This window comes from Grampus griseus, assembly GCF_964374135.1.
Source record: "Grampus griseus genome assembly, chromosome: 16".
NCBI lineage: Eukaryota > Metazoa > Chordata > Mammalia > Artiodactyla > Delphinidae > Grampus > Grampus griseus.
The window spans coordinates 77,398,300-77,419,234 of NC_139010.1; the positions used below are offsets into that span (position 1 = coordinate 77,398,300).

At 53.0% G+C, this 20,935-nt stretch overlaps 1 protein-coding gene across 1 annotated transcript in view; it reads left to right on the forward strand.

Annotated features, from left to right (window-relative positions):
• Positions 1-8,185: 8,185 nt before the first annotated feature.
• The window catches only part of DMBT1 (deleted in malignant brain tumors 1), a gene marked incomplete at its 5' end in the record, with an annotated part of 43,203 nt that continues 30,453 nt past the window's right edge, over positions 8,186-20,935 (forward strand). The window contains 6 exons of the mRNA XM_082672977.1: positions 8,186-8,243; positions 8,536-8,565; positions 11,151-11,494; positions 13,952-14,323; positions 16,770-17,141; positions 19,593-19,964. Coding sequence (XP_082529103.1) covers positions 8,186-8,243; positions 8,536-8,565; positions 11,151-11,494; positions 13,952-14,323; positions 16,770-17,141; positions 19,593-19,964 — 1,548 coding nt within the window. The remainder of the gene's footprint in view (positions 8,244-8,535; positions 8,566-11,150; positions 11,495-13,951; positions 14,324-16,769; positions 17,142-19,592; positions 19,965-20,935) is intronic.

Here is a 20,935-nt window from a genome sequence, read left to right on the forward strand (position 1 = left end):
CCTGAGAGCATGAAATAAGCTGGGTGCTTCCTGAGCATAGATCACATCCTGGGACTATAACTGGTGTTAGAGGGCCCGGAAAGGAGACACGTACTTTATTACGTCTCATATTACTGAACACCCCAGATCCAACCCACTTGTTTTAAAAGTCTATTGCAAAACCCCAAACACTTTCAGCAAGAATGCTGCAGGCACAGAAACCCAACACTGAACCACAGCACCCCGTGGCATGATCGTGAGGTGAACGTCAAGCCAGTTTCTGTGTCTGTAGACCATTTACCAACAGCAGAATCGCCTAAGATGAATTTGATTTCTTTCTAGATCCGTGGGTTCTCCACACCACAGATGATGGTAAGATATTTTTTCTTTATTTGTCCTCCCTGGGGTTTTGCTCGCTGGCTGGGTTGGCCAGGGTTACTTGAGGCTGAGTGCAGTCTTGGCCACAGAGCAAGTGCCTGCCCTTTAGAACGCAGGGATGGAGAGGGAGGGGTCAAGGGTTCAGAGATCCTCTGCGTGTCCCAGACACATGCTCAGCCAGGTTCGTCTGCCATTCTCCTTCCTTCTTCTCTCTGCCTCTCAGTTATTCATTGCATGAGATTACCTTCAGCTTGGTGTCAGGAGAGAGAGGTGAAAAACAAATCAGTGTCTCTTCTCACCATGAATGTCAGTTCTATCAAAGATAGCTAACATCTCCCAAGCATTTGCTTTGTACCCTGCACAAAATTATTTTCATACACCAAATGAGTTACTATATAAAAAAGCATTTAAAAGACTGGCTGCGGGCTTCCCTGGTGGCACAGTGGTTGAGAGTCCGCCTGCCGATGCAGGGGACGTGAGTTCGTGCCCCGGTCCGGGAAGATCCCACGTGCCGCGGAGCGGCTGGGCCTGAGAGTCATGGCCGCTGAGCCTGTGCGTCCGGAGCCTGTGCTCCGCAACGGGAGAGGCCACAACAGTGAGAGGCCCGCGTACCGAAAAGAAAAAAAAAAAAAAAAAGACTGGCTGGCACATAATAAGTGCTCACTAATGCACATAGTAAGTGCTATTATCATGAAATCTTTCCAACAACACTGAGGGAAGTAGTATCATCACCTTCCTTGTGCAGATAGGGAAACCGGACCATTGTTAGGTAACTTGTCAAGTTTGTGTCTAAGGTCACATGGTGGGTCAGTGGCTGGGTAGAGATTTGAACACAGAACAGGTGGCTTTGCCTCTGTCCAGGATTCTTTCTAACTGTATCATCTCTTCTCCTCTGCTCAGTGAGAATACACACACTTTGCACCAAATTGGATCCGTCAGGATCCTTCATGTGCTCACTTAGGGCAGCTGACCCTGCCATTGGGGCTTAGCTGTTTTGAGGCCAATCCCTGCCCTTTCAGAGCATGCCCTGAGAGTCCAGAAATGTCCTGGGAGGGACTTGAGGGACAGCTTTCTGGTGATTGACCTCCAGCAAGGCACAGGCCGAGGCTGAGATCTCTTCTGCAGGGACCTTTCACAGGAGTGACCAGAAGGGGACAGCAGGAGGGGCTAAGGGAGCCCAGAATGCACCTTGGGAAAACCCAACAGATAGTCCGTTTGGCCTTTCCTCTCTCTTTCCCCGACCCCTACCCTGACAACAACCAGGATAGTGATATGGTTAAGAGCAAAGTGTCTGAGCACAAATCCTGCCCCGTCACTTACTAGTCAGTTGATTTGGGTCACCTACCCAAGCCTCAGTTTCCCTATGGGGTTGTACGAGGAGTAACTAAAATGACACATAAAACTCTTGAATATGACCCCAGGTCCCCAGGTTAGAAAATGTACAGAATCTTCTGCCATGATTAAGCTTTTAAGAATCAGCACCCTTGGGTGCCTGTGAAGGAGGAGAAGAGATGGCACAAGGGTGGACTTTTGAGGCATTTTTGAAGCAAGCCTAGACCTCTCATTGCACTAGAGCCTCAAGAAATCTTTTCAATTTGGATTAAATTTCAAAAACAGATTCCAGATTTATTGATGTTGAGTTACATGCAGTTGTTACATCGTTAGTTCAGAGTCAACTATAAGAAAAGCAATGGCTCAAAGGTGGATTTCTTGCTTAGGGTTCCCTGTGCGTGAAGCATGCATACGTCTGATTTTTCTTTTATTCCTTTATAGTTTCTGAATCAGATCTTCCCAGAACAAGTGGTAAGTACTTTGAAAACAGCATCCTGTATTTGGTTTAAAATTTATTTATCCTTCTATACAGTTATTTATATCTTAAAGAATAAACACTGCCTCACTGGACTTCAATGAATGGTATGAGGGTTGCATAAGAATGTGATTTGTGTCCTTTACGGAAATACAAGGGCAATAGAAACTTCCTTCAGCTACAGCATAAATGGACCATGTGGTTATCTAGTTAGGTTCTTCTTCCATTTTAATTTGCCTTTGCCTCAAACTTCAGTGCACATCAGAATCAACTAAGATATGTGGCTGAATGCAGGTCCTCAGAGTTCACCTCCCCACTCCAGACACTCGGATTTGGCTGGCGTGGGGTGGGGCTCAGGAATCTGCATTGTTATATAACCGAAAATAAGGATGGTCTGCAGACCACACTTTGAGCAAGCATGCTGCATGGCCCAGGACTCAATGAAGTTTTCATGTTTACAATGTAATTATGGGACTTGGCTAAACATTTCCAAAGCAAGCAACAGAAGATACGTGTATATAGTTTAAGGGCTACCTTTTTAAACTTCCTTTTTCTTAATATCTGTATTTTGCTTAATGTCAAGTAAATGCAGGTTTTTCACATTTTCCCAAATGGTTATTGGCTCCATCCTAAGTCTGACTTGTTGATGTAAAGACTCTTCCATAAGTGAGTTGCTGAGATTGAACTTTTACACATCTTGCACAATGGCTTCCACATCCATGCCACCTCACTTGGCCAGAAGAGGTCCTACCAGGGATCCTTCTAAACAGGAGAAGTCCCTGCAGGGACTCAGGGTCCAGTGGAAAGATAGACATTAATCTCTGAGCACACAGTTACAGCTACAGCTGTGACGGGTGCTGCAGCAAGAGGTCCAGAGCGAGAGAGACATGCTCAAGCCATCAGAGAGAGCAGCCCCGAGGAAGCCACAGGTGACCTGAGGTCCGGGGCTGATGGTGGCATTAGCCAGACAGAGGAGGAAGGGTGTTTTTCTGTTACTCATTGGCACTGTTGCCAGGAACTTGAGGGAACAGATACAGACTTAGGTTGACAGTAGCCACCCTCCCCCTGCAGTCAGATACTCCCCCCTCCCCATGCTTAGCCATCCTTCTATCGTGTAGCTAAGCAGCGTAGTGTGCTGATGGGAGGTCATCTCTAGGTCCCATTCCCCAAACTGTGCCTTTCATACATTTTCTGAAGCTCTAGAAAAAAAAAGCTTCTGATCAACAAAGTTTGGAAGGGTCACCTGCCATTGGTGGTAGAACACCGTTTGTCTTTTGGGGCAAATGGGTGAAGAGCAGGTGTGTGGGCAGCTGCAGTCAGACTCGGTTCTTGTCTGCTTTCTAAGCCCTCGTCTAAATCTGCGTGGAGATGATGGAGGCAAATCCAGAGACGTACCCATGAGCGTATCTCCCGGATGCTCATCCTTGGGCATGTCTCAAACTGACGCGTCAAGCAGTGAGCAGCCTGGCACAGTCTCCACTTTGTGCTATCCTGTCCCTCCGTACCATCCCCTTAGGCCGGACATCCTCCCCTTCGTCCACGGAGAGGGCTCAGACAAGGCTCCCATCCACAAAATCCTTAAACTTCACTGAGATGGATGCATTCTGTATGGCGGAAAATATAGTACCTGAGAGCATGAAATAAGCTGGGTGCTTCCTGAGCATAGATCACATCCTGGGACTATAACTGGTGTTAGAGGGCCCGGAAAGGAGACACGTACTTTATTACGTCTCATATTACTGAACACCCCAGATCCAACCCACTTGTTTTAAAAGTCTATTGCAAAACCCCAAACACTTTCAGCAAGAATGCTGCAGGCACAGAAACCCAACACTGAACCACAGCACCCCGTGGCATGATCGTGAGGTGAACGTCAAGCCAGTTTCTGTGTCTGTAGACCATTTACCAACAGCAGAATCGCCTAAGATGAATTTGATTTCTTTCTAGATCCGTGGGTTCTCCACACCACAGATGATGGTAAGATATTTTTTCTTTATTTGTCCTCCCTGGGGTTTTGCTCGCTGGCTGGGTTGGCCAGGGTTACTTGAGGCTGAGTGCAGTCTTGGCCACAGAGCAAGTGCCTGCCCTTTAGAACGCAGGGATGGAGAGGGAGGGGTCAAGGGTTCAGAGATCCTCTGCGTGTCCCAGACACATGCTCAGCCAGGTTCGTCTGCCATTCTCCTTCCTTCTTCTCTCTGCCTCTCAGTTATTCATTGCATGAGATTACCTTCAGCTTGGTGTCAGGAGAGAGAGGTGAAAAACAAATCAGTGTCTCTTCTCACCATGAATGTCAGTTCTATCAAAGATAGCTAACATCTCCCAAGCATTTGCTTTGTACCCTGCACAAAATTATTTTCATACACCAAATGAGTTACTATATAAAAAAGCATTTAAAAGACTGGCTGCGGGCTTCCCTGGTGGCACAGTGGTTGAGAGTCCGCCTGCCGATGCAGGGGACGTGAGTTCGTGCCCCGGTCCGGGAAGATCCCACGTGCCGCGGAGCGGCTGGGCCTGAGAGTCATGGCCGCTGAGCCTGTGCGTCCGGAGCCTGTGCTCCGCAACGGGAGAGGCCACAACAGTGAGAGGCCCGCGTACCGAAAAGAAAAAAAAAAAAAAAGACTGGCTGGCACATAATAAGTGCTCACTAATGCACATAGTAAGTGCTATTATCATGAAATCTTTCCAACAACACTGAGGGAAGTAGTATCATCACCTTCCTTGTGCAGATAGGGAAACCGGGCCATTGTTAGGTAACTTGTCAAGTTTGTGTCTAAGGTCACATGGTGGGTCAGTGGCTGGGTAGAGATTTGAACACAGAACAGGTGGCTTTGCCTCTGTCCAGGATTCTTTCTAACTGTATCATCTCTTCTCCTCTGCTCAGTGAGAATACACACACTTTGCACCAAATTGGATCCGTCAGGATCCTTCATGTGCTCACTTAGGGCAGCTGACCCTGCCATTGGGGCTTAGCTGTTTTGAGGCCAATCCCTGCCCTTTCAGAGCATGCCCTGAGAGTCCAGAAATGTCCTGGGAGGGACTTGAGGGACAGCTTTCTGGTGATTGACCTCCAGCAAGGCACAGGCCGAGGCTGAGATCTCTTCTGCAGGGACCTTTCACAGGAGTGACCAGAAGGGGACAGCAGGAGGGGCTAAGGGAGCCCAGAATGCACCTTGGGAAAACCCAACAGATAGTCCGTTTGGCCTTTCCTCTCTCTTTCCCCGACCCCTACCCTGACAACAACCAGGATAGTGATATGGTTAAGAGCAAAGTGTCTGAGCACAAATCCTGCCCCGTCACTTACTAGTCAGTTGATTTGGGTCACCTACCCAAGCCTCAGTTTCCCTATGGGGTTGTACGAGGAGTAACTAAAATGACACATAAAACTCTTGAATATGACCCCAGGTCCCCAGGTTAGAAAATGTACAAAATCTTCTGCCATGATTAAGCTTTTAAGAATCAGCACCCTTGGGTGCCTGTGAAGGAGGAGAAGAGATGGCACAAGGGTGGACTTTTGAGGCATTTTTGAAGCAAGCCTAGACCTCTCATTGCACTAGAGCCTCAAGAAATCTTTTCAATTTGAATTAAATTTCAAAAACAGATTCCAGATTTGTTGATGTTGAGTTACATGCAGTTGTTACATCGTTAGTTCAGAGTCAACTATAAGAAAAGCAATGGCTCAAAGGTAGATTTCTTGCTTAGGGTTCCCTGTGCGTGAAGCATGCACGCGTCTGATTTTTCTTTTATTCCTTTATAGTTTCTGAATCAGATCTTCCCAGAACAAGTGGTAAGTACTTTGAAAACAGCATTCTGTATTTGGTTTAAAATTTATTTATCCTTCTATACAGTTATTTATATCTTAAAGAATAAACACTGCCTCACTGGACTTCAATGAATGGTATGAGGGTTGCATAAGAATATGATTTGTGTCCTTTACGGAAATACAAGGGCAATAGAAACTTCCTTCAGCTACAGCATAAATGGACCATGTGGTTATCTAGTTAGGTTCTTCTTCCATTTTAATTTGCCTTTGCCTCAAACTTCAGTGCACATCAGAATCAACTAAGATATGTGGCTGAATGCAGGTCCTTAGAGTTCACCTCCCCACTCCACACACTCGGATTTGGCTGGCGTGGGGTGGGGCTCAGGAATCTGCATTTTTATATAACCGAAAATAAGGATGGTCTGCAGACCACACTTTGAGCAAGCATGCTGCATGGCCCAGGACTCAATGAAGTTTTCATGTTTACAATGTAATTATGGGACTTGGCTAAAAATTTCCAAAGCAAGCAACAGAAGATACGTGTATATAGTTTAAGGGCTACCTTTTTAAACTTATTTTTTCTTAACGTCTGTATTTTGCTTAATGTCAAGTAAATGCAGGTTTTTCACATTTTCCCAAATGGTTATTGGCTCCATCCTAAGTCTGACTTGTTGCTGTAAAGACTTTTCCATAAGTGAATTGCTGAGATTGAACTTTTACGCATCTTGCACAATGGCTTCCACATCCATGCCACCTCACTTGGCCAGAAGAGGTCCTACCAGGGATCCTTCTAAACAGGAGAACCTATGAACAGCATCACAACCATCCCTGGCCTCGGATGACCAAACACCTTCTAAGTGGTACCTTCTCATCCTTTTAAATGCGAGGAAGAAGGACTGGGGAGTTTTGGTCTTTAAAACTTAAATCTATATCAAAAGGAAACTAAGCAGTAACCAATATGTTCTCTTTATCGGTGATTAAATGACAAATGAAGGATATGTACAGCCTCCGTGAAGAAGAGGAATGCTCCCTGACTTAACTTAGCAAATCTCAGCATTTCTCCTTTATGCTCAGAGTGCTGGTGGGTCTTCTAGCACCCATGGGTCCTTTAATCCACAAAGAAGCCTCTAAGGATGTCACCGTCTTGTGTGCCCCAAAGGGGAGTTTCTAGTCAAATTATCCATCTTTAGAGCAACCTCTGGCATTTACTATGTGGACTGCTGTGTGTACATACATGTCACTATGCACAGGATGTGACCATGATAACCCAGCTGTCACATGAGAATGTGTTCCCCAGGAGAGCATGTCTGTCCAAGCAGTCGCTTTGGAGCACGTTATTTTGACATTTGGGGCTGCATCTTTGGAACCTGCCTTTCCTCCTAGCTGGGGCCACATTCAGGCATATCTCAGTGATGGTAGGTATTGTCATTTGAGACTACGTTTGAGCCATAGAAATAGGCAGTTGGTATTTGAAGTTTAATCTTGTGGATAGATTTGGGCTGTTCATCAAAGGGTGATATTTGGGATGGACATTGTGGAAGCATAGGAGGTGGTGAATGTCCAGAACCAAGAATGTCCCTGGTGGCCTCCAGCATTGAATGAGGGCCGACAGAGTGACAGAGAGAGAGGTTCTCAGCCTCTGGGCAGTGGGCAGAGCTTCCGGATCTTTGCATCCAGCCCCTTCTCTGAGCCAAGGTGCAGAGGGTCGACCCTCCTGGAGGAGAGCCGACATCGAATGACCTTTCCTTCTCTCCACTCTGCAGCTCTGTTTGTCACGGAGGAACCCTCAACAGCAAGTACAGCAGGAGGTAACGTTTGTTATGTGGGATCCCTGGGGGCTCATTACCTTTCTGCACCCAGAGGTCCATCTCTGATCCAGAAAAGGTGCAGAAGCTGTAAGAGATGGGGGTGCTCAGCTTTCAGGGGTGGGGACTTCTGAACAAGCCCTCAGGTCTGAAAAGGTATCTCTTCCATGGACCTTGACTCTGAGAGACGGGAGGAATCAACCTGCAGAGGTATCTCCAGGGAGCTCCAAGATGGAGCTTGGTGTTCTGTCTCCAAGAGAGTCTTATTGCCCATGCTCAGAGCCTACCGTGTGGTCCTCACCAATGCATGTTGACCTCTGGTCAGGCTAGGGTCCTGGGTCTCTGGCTGCGCAGCCTGCAGAGGCAGGTGCATACCTGTTGAGGGGACCACCTTGTCTGTGCCCTTTGCTGAGCCCATATGAGGCCACGTTGATTTCTTTGCACTATACAGGAACTATGACCCTTCAGCCTGTGGACGTCAGAGGTTCCGTAAACCCCCATGGGGGTGCCCCAAGTAGGAGAGCTGGGAGGTCAGCCAGTAGAGCCTGCGCTTCTGGTAGCCTGGGCTTGGGGAAGGAAAGTCTCTGTTCATTTCCCTGTGATGAAGGTTAACTCATGGCCATGTTCAAAGTGACCCCCTGCCCGGGGAGCTGTGGCCATTAGAAATGGTATGAGTCTGGAAACTGCCTTAGGCCTGTGACCTCAAGAGAGACATGAGGCGGTGTCCTTGTGCCGTCCTCATCCCCCTTTGCCCCTGTGGTGCCCCTTGTGTGCAAGGTGTCTGATCTGCCTTCTCTCCCTCCCAGCTGCCACGCCCCAGTCCACGCTCCTGCCAGGTGAGTCCTGCTGCCTCTTGACTGCGGGCTGTCTCCTCCGTCCCCACCCACCTCCACAGACTCCAGCCAGGAGCCCCAGGCGGGGCGAGTGGACGTTTGCCCCCTCTCAGTACCTGCCCTGGTCACTCTAGAGCGAGCAGAAGTTTCCAGAGGAGCCATAGCACAAGGGTCCTCGGGTCTGACTCAGCGATTTAAGGACATTGTGGCTACACAGTGTCTCCCCAGAGCTTTGGGTGACAGGGAGGCCTGTCCTGGGGTCATTTCTGCCTGAAAGCATTGTCTAGACCGAGAGTTCTGTGTGCAGGGAGAACAGGGCTTTCTCATGTCCCACACCCCCGGTGGAGTCTAGGGGATGCTGTTACCAAAAGGGAAAGGTGCCCTTGATGGCTTACAGACTGGGGTCCTCTCAGGGCCGACTCAGTCAACAGAGTTCCAGTGTAAAAGGCGCACGTGTGAGTGTGGTGAACACGGTTGAGAAGGCGGAGGGGTATGGGAGCGGGTGGCTGTGTGGACTGGTAACGAGCCTGCTAGGACACGGGGGCAGGAGCTGGACCCCAGGCAGAAACTCTGGGGCGCCTGGAGGAGCCTCACCCTCATTGCAGCTGGGCTGGTGGACTTGGGGTCCTACCCTAACCACCTGGGCTCCTCCTTGCTGTTCCCACAGGGAGTTAAGGCGGTAGCTCCGGTGGCTGGTCGCACTGGTGGCCGGTCGCAGGCATGCCAGGGACTTTCATATTCAGGAAAGTAAGCCCTCAGGTCCAGGCGGTCAGGCACAGGAAGTGAGACAGAACGAGGGGCCCCAGTGGACTGAGTCGTTGATGGTGGGCACACACTCCCCACGCGGAGGTCCTAAGAAAAGTGTCAGCAACGTGTGAAGGCTGAGCCTCTTCCCCCTGGGATCCCAGTGGGACCCCTGTGTGCTTTGTGTCTGACTTTCCGTGTCTTTCTCGCAGCTGCTCGGCCCCAGTCCACTGCCTGGCCCAGTGAGGCTCAGGCGACCTTCCTCCGGATGTCCCTTTACTCCCTGCCCATGCCCCACTCTTCTCCCCTCTGGGGGCATCGCTGTACTTTGCAGAACCTGGGAGGTTCTGTCCCCTCCCCTGCTCAGTCTCCCAGCTGGCTCTTCTTAACTAGACATGGGGTTTCCAACACTCCCGTCTTCCCATTGATCCATCTGAGTTGTCACATCCTGTCCTTGATACTGTCTCAGAGATTGTCACCTGCAGGTTCAGAGAACCAGGAATGTGTTCCACCACTCTAGGCCCTGTTACATCCCAGCTGAGGAGAGTTTTGTGGGAGAAGGAAGGTTGATAATCACTGACCTTCTGTTGATGGGACATGAGAGCAGGAAGGAGTGCCTGCATCCCTCACTCTGGGCCACGCCTCAGATCCAACAGGGCCACACCTGTATCCGGAAGTGGCAGGGACAGTGCCCAGGAGATGGTGGGTCATAAGGGACTGCAGTGCTCTGGGTGCCAAGGACCATGATTGGCTCCAGCTTCACCCCCTGACTTTTCTGTCCACTTCTGCCTCTGGACAACCCCTCAGATGTACCAGTGCAGACATGGCTCATGGAAGGGAGGTGGCCAAGGTTTTCTCACGGGAAGGAGAACATGCCAGGCTTAGAGAGGTGGAGGGAGCCGGCTGACCTCAGACAGGGCCATTGTCCCAGAGGAGCTAGCAGAGCAGGAGGTTTGCTCAGCAAACACAGGTAGCAAGTGGCAGGATCCAGATGTGGAACTGGTGTCATCATGCTGGGTAAACGTTTTCCAAGGCTTCCTTCCTGTGCTGTCTAACTCTGACCTTTCCCTTTGTTGCCACTTCCAGCCTCCTGGCAGACCGTATCCTCACATGCTCCGTCACACATAGGTAAATATTCCTATCCACCTCCCTGGGGCTTAGTTTCCGCTTCTGGATAAACTGGGGGTTTGGATGTGACAGGAGGAGGTTCAGGGTGTGGCCGTCCATATCCTTGTGGCTGTGAGTGAAGCAAGAGTCTCTGGAGGCCAGGTCTGAGGTCCGATCTTAGTGGGCTGGTGAGCTGTGTCCAATGGGATCGGTCCAGATGCTCAGGAAAGATTTTCTTCCAGGCGGTCAGTGTAGGCCCTGCATGCCTGTCCGTCTTGCTGGTACCTCTACTGGTCTCTCAGGCCATGGATGGCTGTCCAGCCCGAAGGGCTGGGTGTAAAATGCCTGAACCCGGTCCCGTCATCTCCAGGGGTGCGGCCAGAGCCCAGGGAGAACCACCGGGGAGCCAACAAGCTACCAACAGGGGGATGGTCTTGACTTTCCTCCTGCGACCATGGTGCACTAACCTGGGTGTATCTTGGGTGGGTAGGATTACCTTCGTGCTCGCCTCCTCTTGGAGTGATGGGCTGTGCCTCTGCATTTGAGCATCTTCAGACTTGGGCAGAATAGGAATCTCTGCTCACTTCCCTGTGATGAAGGTTAATTCCTGGGCATAAAAGAAAGGTGATTCCTGCCCAGGGGAGACTCACCGACAGGAAGTCCCCTGAGTCTGCAACGGGCCTTAGGCCTCTGACCTCAGGAGAGATAAGAGGAGGTGTCCTTGTGCTGCCCTCTAGTGACTGAATCAGGATTGGCCCTGAGGCTGGTGAATGGAGGTGACAGGTGTCAGGGCCGGGTGGAGGTCCTGTACCGAGGCTCCTGGGGCACCGTGTGTGACGACAGCTGGGACACCAACGACGCCAACGTGGTCTGCAGGCAGCTGGGCTGTGGCTGGGCCACGTCGGCCCCTGGAAGTGCCCGGTACGGTCAGGGCTCAGGGCCGATCGTCCTGGACGACGTGGGCTGCTCAGGGCGTGAGAGCTACCTGTGGAGCTGCCCTCACAATGGCTGGAACACACACAACTGTGGACACGGCGAGGACGCCAGTGTCGTCTGCTCAGGTTGGTCTCACATAAGCTGGGTGTCCCTCTCTGGGGGTGTGGTTTCCTTCTTTCACTCTGATCCCCTCTCAAAGCATTTTCTACATTTCTCGCTTCCTTACATCACCTTGTCTCTCTGCTAAGAATTAGTATGAGCTCTTTGACAAGATGCCAGGCATGTAGCTGGTGAATTGGAGCAAAGAACCAAACTGAAAGTGACTTGAAGCCCTTTTTCTCCATATGCCACAGTGCAAGGCAGAGGCAAGAGAGGCTAGTTCTGTCACGAGGTCTCTGAATGGAGGTCATGGCCTAGGACTGCAGGTGGCCCAGGGATTGGTTCCTGAGTCCTGCATGGTAGCCCCTGCAGGGAACTGGGATGCACTGTCTGGGCAGCAGGTCTGCCGTGCACAGGGCAGTGGCCCCTGTGTGGCCTGCCGGCCACAGCCTTGTCACCACCTACAGACAAGCCTGACAGATCTCACACGGGTTTTGGACTTTGAACTAGACGCCTCAGTGTTGCTGCCTCAGTGGGCCCATAAATGCTGTGTGGCTGATGACTGGTTTGGGTCCACTCGGTCATCTAGACACAGAGCTAATCAGTCACCTTGACATTGGAAATAAGGGATGCTGGGCTGCCTGGACCTCTCAGGAGGAGCCTCTTTGGGGGGTGAGGATGGCAGAGGTCCCACCCCGCGTGGCAGGGCTCAGGCATGGACTGAGCGTGTCACCTGCTCAGCGCCGTCCCCCTTTGCCCCTGTGGTGCCCCTTCTGTGCAAGGTGTCTGATCTGCCTTCTCTCTCTCCCAGGTGCCAGGCCCCAGTCCACGCTCCTGCCAGGTGAGTCCTGTGCCTCTTGACTCCGGGCTGTCCCCTCCGTCCCCACCCACCTCCACAGACTCCAGCCAGGAGCCCCAGGCGGGGCGAGTGGACGTTTGCCCCCTCTCAGTACCTGCCCTGGTCACTCTAGAGCGAGCAGACGCTTCCAGAGGAGCCATAGCACAAGGGTCCTCGGGTCTGACTCAGCGATTTAAGGGCATTGTGGCTACACAGTGTCTCCCCAGAGTTTTGGGTGACAGGGAGGCCTGTTCTGGGGTCATTTCTGCCTGAAAGCATTGTCTAGACCGAGAGTTATGTGTGCAGGGAGAACTGGGCTGCTTCGGGTCCCACCCCCCCCGCGGAGTCCAAAAGGGATACTTTCCCCAGAGAGCACTCAGTCAGGAGAGCGTGCTAATTGCTCCTGTGGAACGGGGCGCCTCATCGCCATGCCTTGGACATTGGAGGGCATGGTCCGGCTCACGGCCGGCTCTCAGAAAAAACCTATTCCTCCCCGAGGCAGTGGAGAGTCTCAGACCCCACATTCCCTGATGTGAGTGACAGGTCACTAGAGCAACCCTGACTGTAGACACCTTCTCTCTAATCCTGCTGTGCTTTCCCTTCAGGCTGGTGGACGCCCACAGCTCCTACCGAAGGTAAGCCTCACTTGGATCCTGCAAAACACTCCACTCATCAGGCCTGGGTGCTATTCCTGACTCTTGGTTTCAGCCTCTGAGCTCAGCACCTCATCTAATGTGGAGGGTTCCTTTCGCGTGCCAGAGTTGTGGAGAACCTTCACCTCCCAGTTGTGGCATACATTACTCAGAATGCTTTGGTTGCCAAGTGGCAGGATCCCAACTCACACTGTCTTGAGTTGGGGGTGGGACTGGGGGCCGCAATGGCTTCCATAGGTCAGTGGTAGGACGGTCTTGAGGTAGAGCTGTATCCAGAAGTTCCAGTACAGCTTTTCCCCTGCACTTTTCTTACCCCTATTTTCTCATGTTTATGGACTTCACTGTCGGCTTGCTTCCTGCCAAGGGACAGTTGTCAGCCTCAGGTGTACATCCCAGGAGGGGAGATAGTCTTTTTTTTCTAGCTCTTCAGCTGACAAGCCCTGGAAAGACTCTGAACAGCCTGCTACCTATAGATGCCTTCTTCGTAATGAAGTCCATGGGCTCTGATGATTTTCAGTGGGTGCACGGCTTGGTCAAGAGTCAGCACAATTTTGGGGTTAAAAAATGACATGAGTGAGTGCTCAGCAGAAAAATAGTCTTCAGAATATCCTTGGGCCTGATGGAGTGGGTTCCCATGTGGGAGTGAACATCTGAAGGTGGCTCCTTGGCGGGGTCTGGGAAGCTGTCTCTGCTAGGCTCCTGCTACAGGGGCTCAAGTTCATCCCAGTGGTCCCTGGGGATTCAGGCTGTGGGCTTCCCCTCTTCCCACCTCCTTCCCAAGCCTGGGATTAGCCACTGAATTGCTGCGCCTTGTGGGGAACCCATCAGAGAACATGCGTTCCTCTGTCCACTGCCAAGGGTTCTATCAAACAGCCCCGTGGGGATAAATGATGATGACCGGGCTCAGTCAGGTCCTCCGGAAGGAAAACATTACCGTGAACTCAGAAGTCTTTCCCTGGAAGGATTCTGAATCGCGTTCGGTCCTCAGGACCTGTTCCTCTGGAAGACACAGGAGAGTGCATTTTCCCGTCTCCTTCCAGGAACTGAATCAGAATTGGCCCTGAGGCTAGTGAATGGAGGTGACAGGTGTGAAGGCCGGGTCGAGGTCCTGTACCGAGGCTCCTGGGGCACAGTGTGTGATGACAGCTGGGACACCAACGACGCCGACGTGGTCTGCAGGCAGCTGGGCTGTGGCTGGGCCACGTCGGCCCCTGGAAGTGCCCGGTACGGTCAGGGCTCAGGGCCGATCGTCCTAGACGATGTTCGCTGCATGGGGCACGAGAGCTACCTGTGGAGCTGCCCTCACAATGGCTGGAACACACACAACTGTGGACACGGCGAGGACGCCGGTGTCGTCTGCTCAGGTTGGTCTCACATAAGCTGGGTGTCCCTCTCTGGGGGTGTGGTTTCCTTCTTTCACTCTGATCCCGTCTCAAAGCATTTTCTACACTTCTCGCTTCCTTACATCACCTTGTCTCTCTGCTAAGAATTAGTATGAGCTCTTTGACCAGATGCCAGGCATGTAGATGGTGATTTGGAACAAAGACCCGAACTGAAAGTGACTTGAAGCCCTTTTTCTCCAGCCACAGTGCAAGGCAGAGGCAAGAGAGGCTAGTTCTGTCACGAGGTCTCTGAATGGAGGTCATGGCCTAGGACTGCAGGTTGCCCAGGGATTGGTTCCTGAGTCCTGCACGGTAGCCCCTGCAGGGAACTGGGATGCACTGTCTGGGCAGCAGGTCTGCCGTGCGCAGGGCAGTGGCCCCTGTGTGGCCTGCCGGCCACAGCCTTGTCACCACCTACAGACAAGCCTGACAGATCTCACACGGGTTTTGGACTTTGAACTAGACGCCTCAGTGTTGCTGCCTCAGTGGGCCCATAAATGCTGTGTGGCTGATGACTGGTTTGGGTCCACTCGGTCATCTAGACACAGAGCTAATCAGCTTCACACAGGAAATACGGGATGCTGGGCTGCCTGGACCTCTCAGGAGAGCCTCTTTGGCGGGTGAGGATGGCAGAGGTCCCACCCTGCGTGGCAGGGCTCAGGCATGGACTGAGCGTGTCACCTGCTCAGCGCCGTCCCCCTTTGCCCCTGTGGTGCCCCTTCTGCGCAAGGTGTCTGATCTGCCTTCTCTCTCTCCCAGGTGCCAGGCCCCAGTCCACGCGCCTGCCAGGTGAGTCCTGTGCCTCTTGACTCCGGGCTGTCCCCTCCGTCCCCACCCACCTCCACAGACTCCAGCCAGGAGCCCCAGGCGGGGCGAGTGGACGTTTGCCCCCTCTCAGTACCTGCCCTGGTCACTCTAGAGCGAGCAGACGCTTCCAGAGGAGCCATAGCACAAGGGTCCTCGGGTCTGACTCAGCGATTTAAGGACATTGTGGCTATAGTGTCTCCCCAGAGCTTTGGGTGACAGGGAGGCCTGTTCTGGGGTCATTTCTGCCTGAAAGCATTGTCTAGACCGAGAGTTATGTGTGCAGGGAGAACTGGGCTGTTTCGGGTCCCACCCCCCCCCCGCGGAGTCCAAAAGGGATACTTTCCCCAGAGAGCACTCAGTCAGGAGAGCGTGCTAATTGCTCCTGTGGAGCGGGGCGCCTCATCGCCATGCCTTGGACATTGGAGGGCATGGTCCGGCTCACGGCCGGCTCTCAGAACAGCCCTATTCCTCCCCCAGGCAGTAGAGAGTCTCAGACCCCACATTCCCTGATGTGAGTGACAGGTCACTAGAGCAACCCTGACTGTAGACACCTTCTCTCTAATCCTGCTGTGCTTTCCCTTAAGGCTCGGGGACGCCCACAGCTCCTGCCAATGGTAAGCATGACTTGGATCCTGCAGACACTCCACTCATCAGGCCTGGGTGCAATTCCTGACTCTTGGTTTGAGCCTCTGAGCTCAGCACCTCATCTAATGTGGAGGGTTCCTTTCGCGTGCCAGAGTTGTGGAGAACCTTCACCTCCCAGTTGTGGCATACATTACTCAGAATGCTTTGGTTGCCAAGTGGCAGGATCCCAACTCACACTGTCTTGAGTTGGGGGTGGGACTGGGGGCCGCAATGGATTCCATAGGTCAGTGGTAGGACGGTCTTGAGGTAGAGCTGGATCCAGAGTTCCAGTACAGCTTTTCCCCTGCACTTTTCTTACCCCTGTTGTCTCATGTTTATGGACTTCACTGTCGGCTTTCTTCCTGCCAAGGGACAGTTGTCAGCCTCAGGTGTACATCCCAGGAGGGGAGATAGTCTTTTTTTTCTAGCTCTTCAGCTGACAAGCCCTGGAAAGACTCTGAACAGCCTGCTACCAATAGATGCCTTCTTCGTAATGAAGTCCATGGGCTCTGATGATTTTCAGTGGGTGCACGGCTTGGTCAAGGGTCAGCACAATTTTGGGGTTAAAAATGACGTGAGTGAGTGCTCAGCAGAAAAGTAGTGTCTAGAATAACCTTGGGCCTGAAGGAGTGGGTTCCCATGTGGGAGTGAACATCTGAAGGTGGCTCCTTGGCGGGGTCTGGGAAGCTGTCTCTGCTGGGCTCCTGCTGAAGTGGCTCAAGTTCATCCCAGTGGTCCCTGCGGATTCAGGCTGTGGGCTTCCCCTCTTCCCACCTCCTTCCCAAGGCTGGGATCAGCCACTGAATTGCTGGGCCTTGTGGGGAACCCATCAGAGAACATGCGTTCCTCTGTCCACTGCCAAGGGTTCTATCAAACAGCCCCGTGGGGATAAATGATGATGACCGGGCTCAGTCAGGTCCTCCGGAAGGAAAACATTACCGTGAACTCAGAAGTCTTTCCCTGGAAGGATTCTGAATGGCGTTCGGTCCTCAGGACCTGTTCCTCCGGAAGACACAGGAGAGTGCATTTTCCCGTCTCCTTCCAGGAACTGAATCAGGATTGGCCCTGAGGCTAGTGAATGGAGGTGACAGGTGTCAGGGCCGGGTCGAGGTCCTGTACCGAGGCTCCTGGGGCACCGTGTGTGATGACAGCTGGGACACCAACGACGCCAACGTGGTCTGCAGGCAGCTGGGCTGTGGCTGGGCCACGTCGGCCCCCGGAAGTGCCCGGTACGGTCAGGGCTCAGGGCCGATCGTCCTGGATAACGTGGGCTGCTCGGGGCATGAGAGCTACCTGTGGAGCTGCCCTCACAATGGCTGGAACACACACAACTGTGGACACGGCGAGGACGCCGGTGTCGTCTGCTCAGGTTGGTCTCACATAAGCTGGGTGTCCCTCTCTGGGGGTGTGGTTTCCTTCTTTCACTCTGATCCCGTCTCAAAGCATTTTCTACACTTCTCGCTTCCTTACATCACCTTGTCTCTCTGCTAAGAATTAGTATGAGCTCTTTGACCAGATGCCAGGCATGTAGATGGTGATTTGGAACAAAGACCCGAACTGAAAGTGACTTGAAGCCCTTTTTCTCCAGCCACAGTGCAAGGCAGAGGCAAGAGAGGCTAGTTCTGTCACGAGGTCTCTGAATGGAGGTCATGGCCTAGGACTGCAGGTTGCCCAGGGATTGGTTCCTGAGTCCTGCACGGTAGCCCCTGCAGGGAACTGGGATGCACTGTCTGGGCAGCAGGTCTGCCGTGCGCAGGGCAGTGGCCCCTGTGTGGCCTGCCGGGCACAGCCTTGTCACCACCTACAGACAAGCCTGACAGATCTCACACGGGTTTTGGACTTTGAACTTGACGCCTCAGTGTTGCTGCCTCAGTGGGCCCATAAATGCTGTGTGGCTGATGACTGGTTTGGGTCCACTCGGTCATCTAGACACAGAGCTAATCAGCTTAACACAGGAAATAAGGGCTGCCGGGCAGCCTGGACCTCTCAGGAGGAGCCTCTTTGGGGGGTGAGGATGGCAGAGGTCCCACCCCGCATGGCAGGGCTCAGGCATGGACTGAGCGTGTCACCTGCTCAGCGCCGTCCCCCTTTGCCCCTGTGGTGCCCCTTCTGTGCAAGGTGTCTGATCTGCCTTCTCTCTCTCCCAGCTGCCACGCCCCAGTCCACGCTCCTGCCAGGTGAGTCCTGTGCCTCTTGACTCTGGGCTGTCCCCTCCGTCCCCACTGACCTCCACAGACTCCAGCCAGGAGCCCCAGGCGGGGCGAGTGGACGGTTGCCCCCTCTCAGTACCTGCCCTGGTCACTCTAGAGCGAGCAGACGCTTCCAGAGGAGCCATAGCACAAGGGTCCTCGGGTCCAACTCAGCGATTTAAGGACACTGTGGCTATACAGTGTCTCCCCAGAGCTTTGGGTGACAGGGAGGCCTGTTCTGGGGTCATTTCTGCCTGAAAGCATTGTCTAGACAGAGGGTTATGTGTGCAGGGAGAACTGGGCTGTTTCGGGTCCCCCCGCCCCCCCGCGGAGTCCAAAAGGGATACTTTCCCCAGAGAGCACTCAGTCAGGAGAGCGTGCTAATTGCTCCTGTGGAGCGGGGCGCCTCATCGCCATGCCTTGGACATTGGAGGGCATGTTCCGGCTCACGGCCGGCTCTCAGAAAAGACCTATTCCTCCCCCAGGCAGTGGAGAGTCTCAGACCCCACATTCCCTGATGTGAGTGACAGGTCACTAGAGCAACCCTGACTGTAGACACCTTCTCTCTAATCCTGCTGTGCTTTCCCTTCAGGCTGGTGGACGCCCACACCTCCTGCCAAGGGTAAGCATCACTTGGATCCTGCAGACACTCCACTCGTCAGGCCTGGGTGCTATTCCTGACTCTTGGTTTGAGCCTCTGAGCTCAGCACCTCATCTAATGTGGAGGGTTCCTTTCACGTGCCCGAGTTGTGGAGAACCTTCACCTCCTAGTTGTGGCATACATTACTCAGAATGCTTTGGTTGCCAAGTGACAGGATCCCAGCTCACACTCTCTTGAGTTGGGGGTGGGAGTGGGGGCCGCAATGCCTTCCTTAGCTAAGAGGTAGGACGGTCTTGAGGTAGAGCTGGATCCAGAAGTTCCAGTACAGCTTTTCCCCTGCACTTTTCTTACCCCTATTTTCTCATGTTTATGGACTTCACTGTCGGCTTTCTTCCTGCCAAGGGACAGTTGTCAGCCTCAGGTGTACATCCCGGGAGCAGAGATAGTTTTATTTTTCCTGCTCTTCATCTGACAAGCCCTGGAAAGACTCTGAACAGCCTGCTACCTATAGATGCCTTCTCCGTAATGAAGTCCATGGGCTCTGATGATTTTCAGTGTGTGCACGGCTTGGTCAAGGGTCAGCACAATTTTGGGGTTAAAAAATGACATGAGTGAGTGCTCAGCAGAAAAGTAGTCTTCAGAATATCCTTGGGTCTGATGGAGTGGGTTCCCATGTGGGAGTGAACATCTGAAGGTGGCTCCTTGGCGGGGTCTGGGAAGCTGTCTCTGCTGGGCTCCTGCTACAGGGGCTCAAGTTCATCCCAGTGGTCCCTGGGGATTCAGGCTGTGGGCTTCCCCTCTTCCCACCTCCTTCCCAAGCCTGGGATTAGCCACTGAAATGCTGGGCCTTGTGGGGAGCCCATCAGAAAATGTGCGTTCCTCTGTCCACAGCCAAGGGTTCTATCAAACAGCCCCGTGGGGATAAATGATGATGACCGGGCTCAGTCAGTTCCTCCGGAAGGAAAACATTACCTTGAACTCAGAAGTCTTTCCCTGGAAGGATTCTGAATCGCATTCGGTCCTCAGGACCTGTTCCTCCGGAAGACACAGGAGAGTGCATTTTCCCGTCTCCTTCCAGGAACTGAATCAGGATTGGCCCTGAGGCTAGTGAATGGAAGCGACAGGTGTCAGGGCCGGGTGGAGGTCCTGTACCAAGGCTCCTGGGGCACCGTGTGTGATGACAGCTGGGACACCAACGACGCCAACGTGGTTTGCAGGCAGCTGGGCTGTGGCTGGGCCATGTCGGCCCCTGGAAGTGCCCGGTATGGTCAGGGCTCAGGGCCGATCGTCCTGGATGACGTGGGCTGCTCAGGGCATGAGAGCTACCTGTGGAGCTGCCCTCACAACCCCTGGAACACACACAACTGTAGACACAGTGAGGACGCCAGTGTCGTCTGCGCAGGTTGGTCTCAAATAACCCAGGTGTCCATCTCTGGGGGAGTCGTTTCCTTCTGACAATCTGAATCCCTTTTACAGCATTTTTACATTTCTTGCTTCCTTAAATCACCTTGTCTCTCTGCTAAGAATTAGTATGAGCTTTTTGACAAACTGCCAGGCATGTAGCTGGTGAATTGGAGCAAAGAACCAAACTGAAAGTGACTTGAAGCCCTTTTCTCCATATGCCACAGTGCAAGCCAGAGGCAAGAGAGGCTAGTTCTGTCACGAGGTCTCTGAATGGAGGTCATGGCCTAGGACTGCAGGTGGCCCAGGGTTTGGTTCCTGAGTCCGGGGCAGTAGCCCCTGCAGGGAACCGGGATGCACTGTCTGGGCAGCAGGTCTGCCGTGCGCAGGGCAGTGGCCCCTGTGTGGCCTGCCGGCCACAGCCTTGTCACCACCTACAGACAAACCTGACAGATCTCACACGGGTTTTGGACTTTGAACTAGACGCCTCAGTGTTGCTGCCTCAGTGGACCCATAAATGCTGTGTGGCTGATGACTGGTTTGGGTCCACTCGGACATCTAGACACAGAGCTAATCACCTTGACATCGGAAATAAAGGATGCTGGGCTGCCTGGACCTCTCAGGAGGAGCCACTTTGCGGGGTGAGGATGGCAGAGGTCCCACCCCGCGTGGCAGGGCTCAGGCATGGACTGAGCGTGTCACCTGCTCAGCGCCGTCCCCCTTTGCCCCTGTGGTGCCCCTTCTGTGCAAGGTTTCTGATCTGCCTTCTCTCTCTCCCAGGTGCCAGGCCCCAGTCCACGCGCCTGCCAGGTGAGTCCTGTGCCTCTTGACTCCGGGCTGTCCCCTCCCTCCCCACTTACCTCCACAGACTCCAGCCAGGAGCCCCAGGCGGGGCGAGTGGACGGTTGCCCCCTCTCAGTACCTGCCCTGGTCACTCTAGAGCGAGCAGACGCTTCCAGAGGAGCCATAGCACAAGGGTCCTCGGGTCTGAC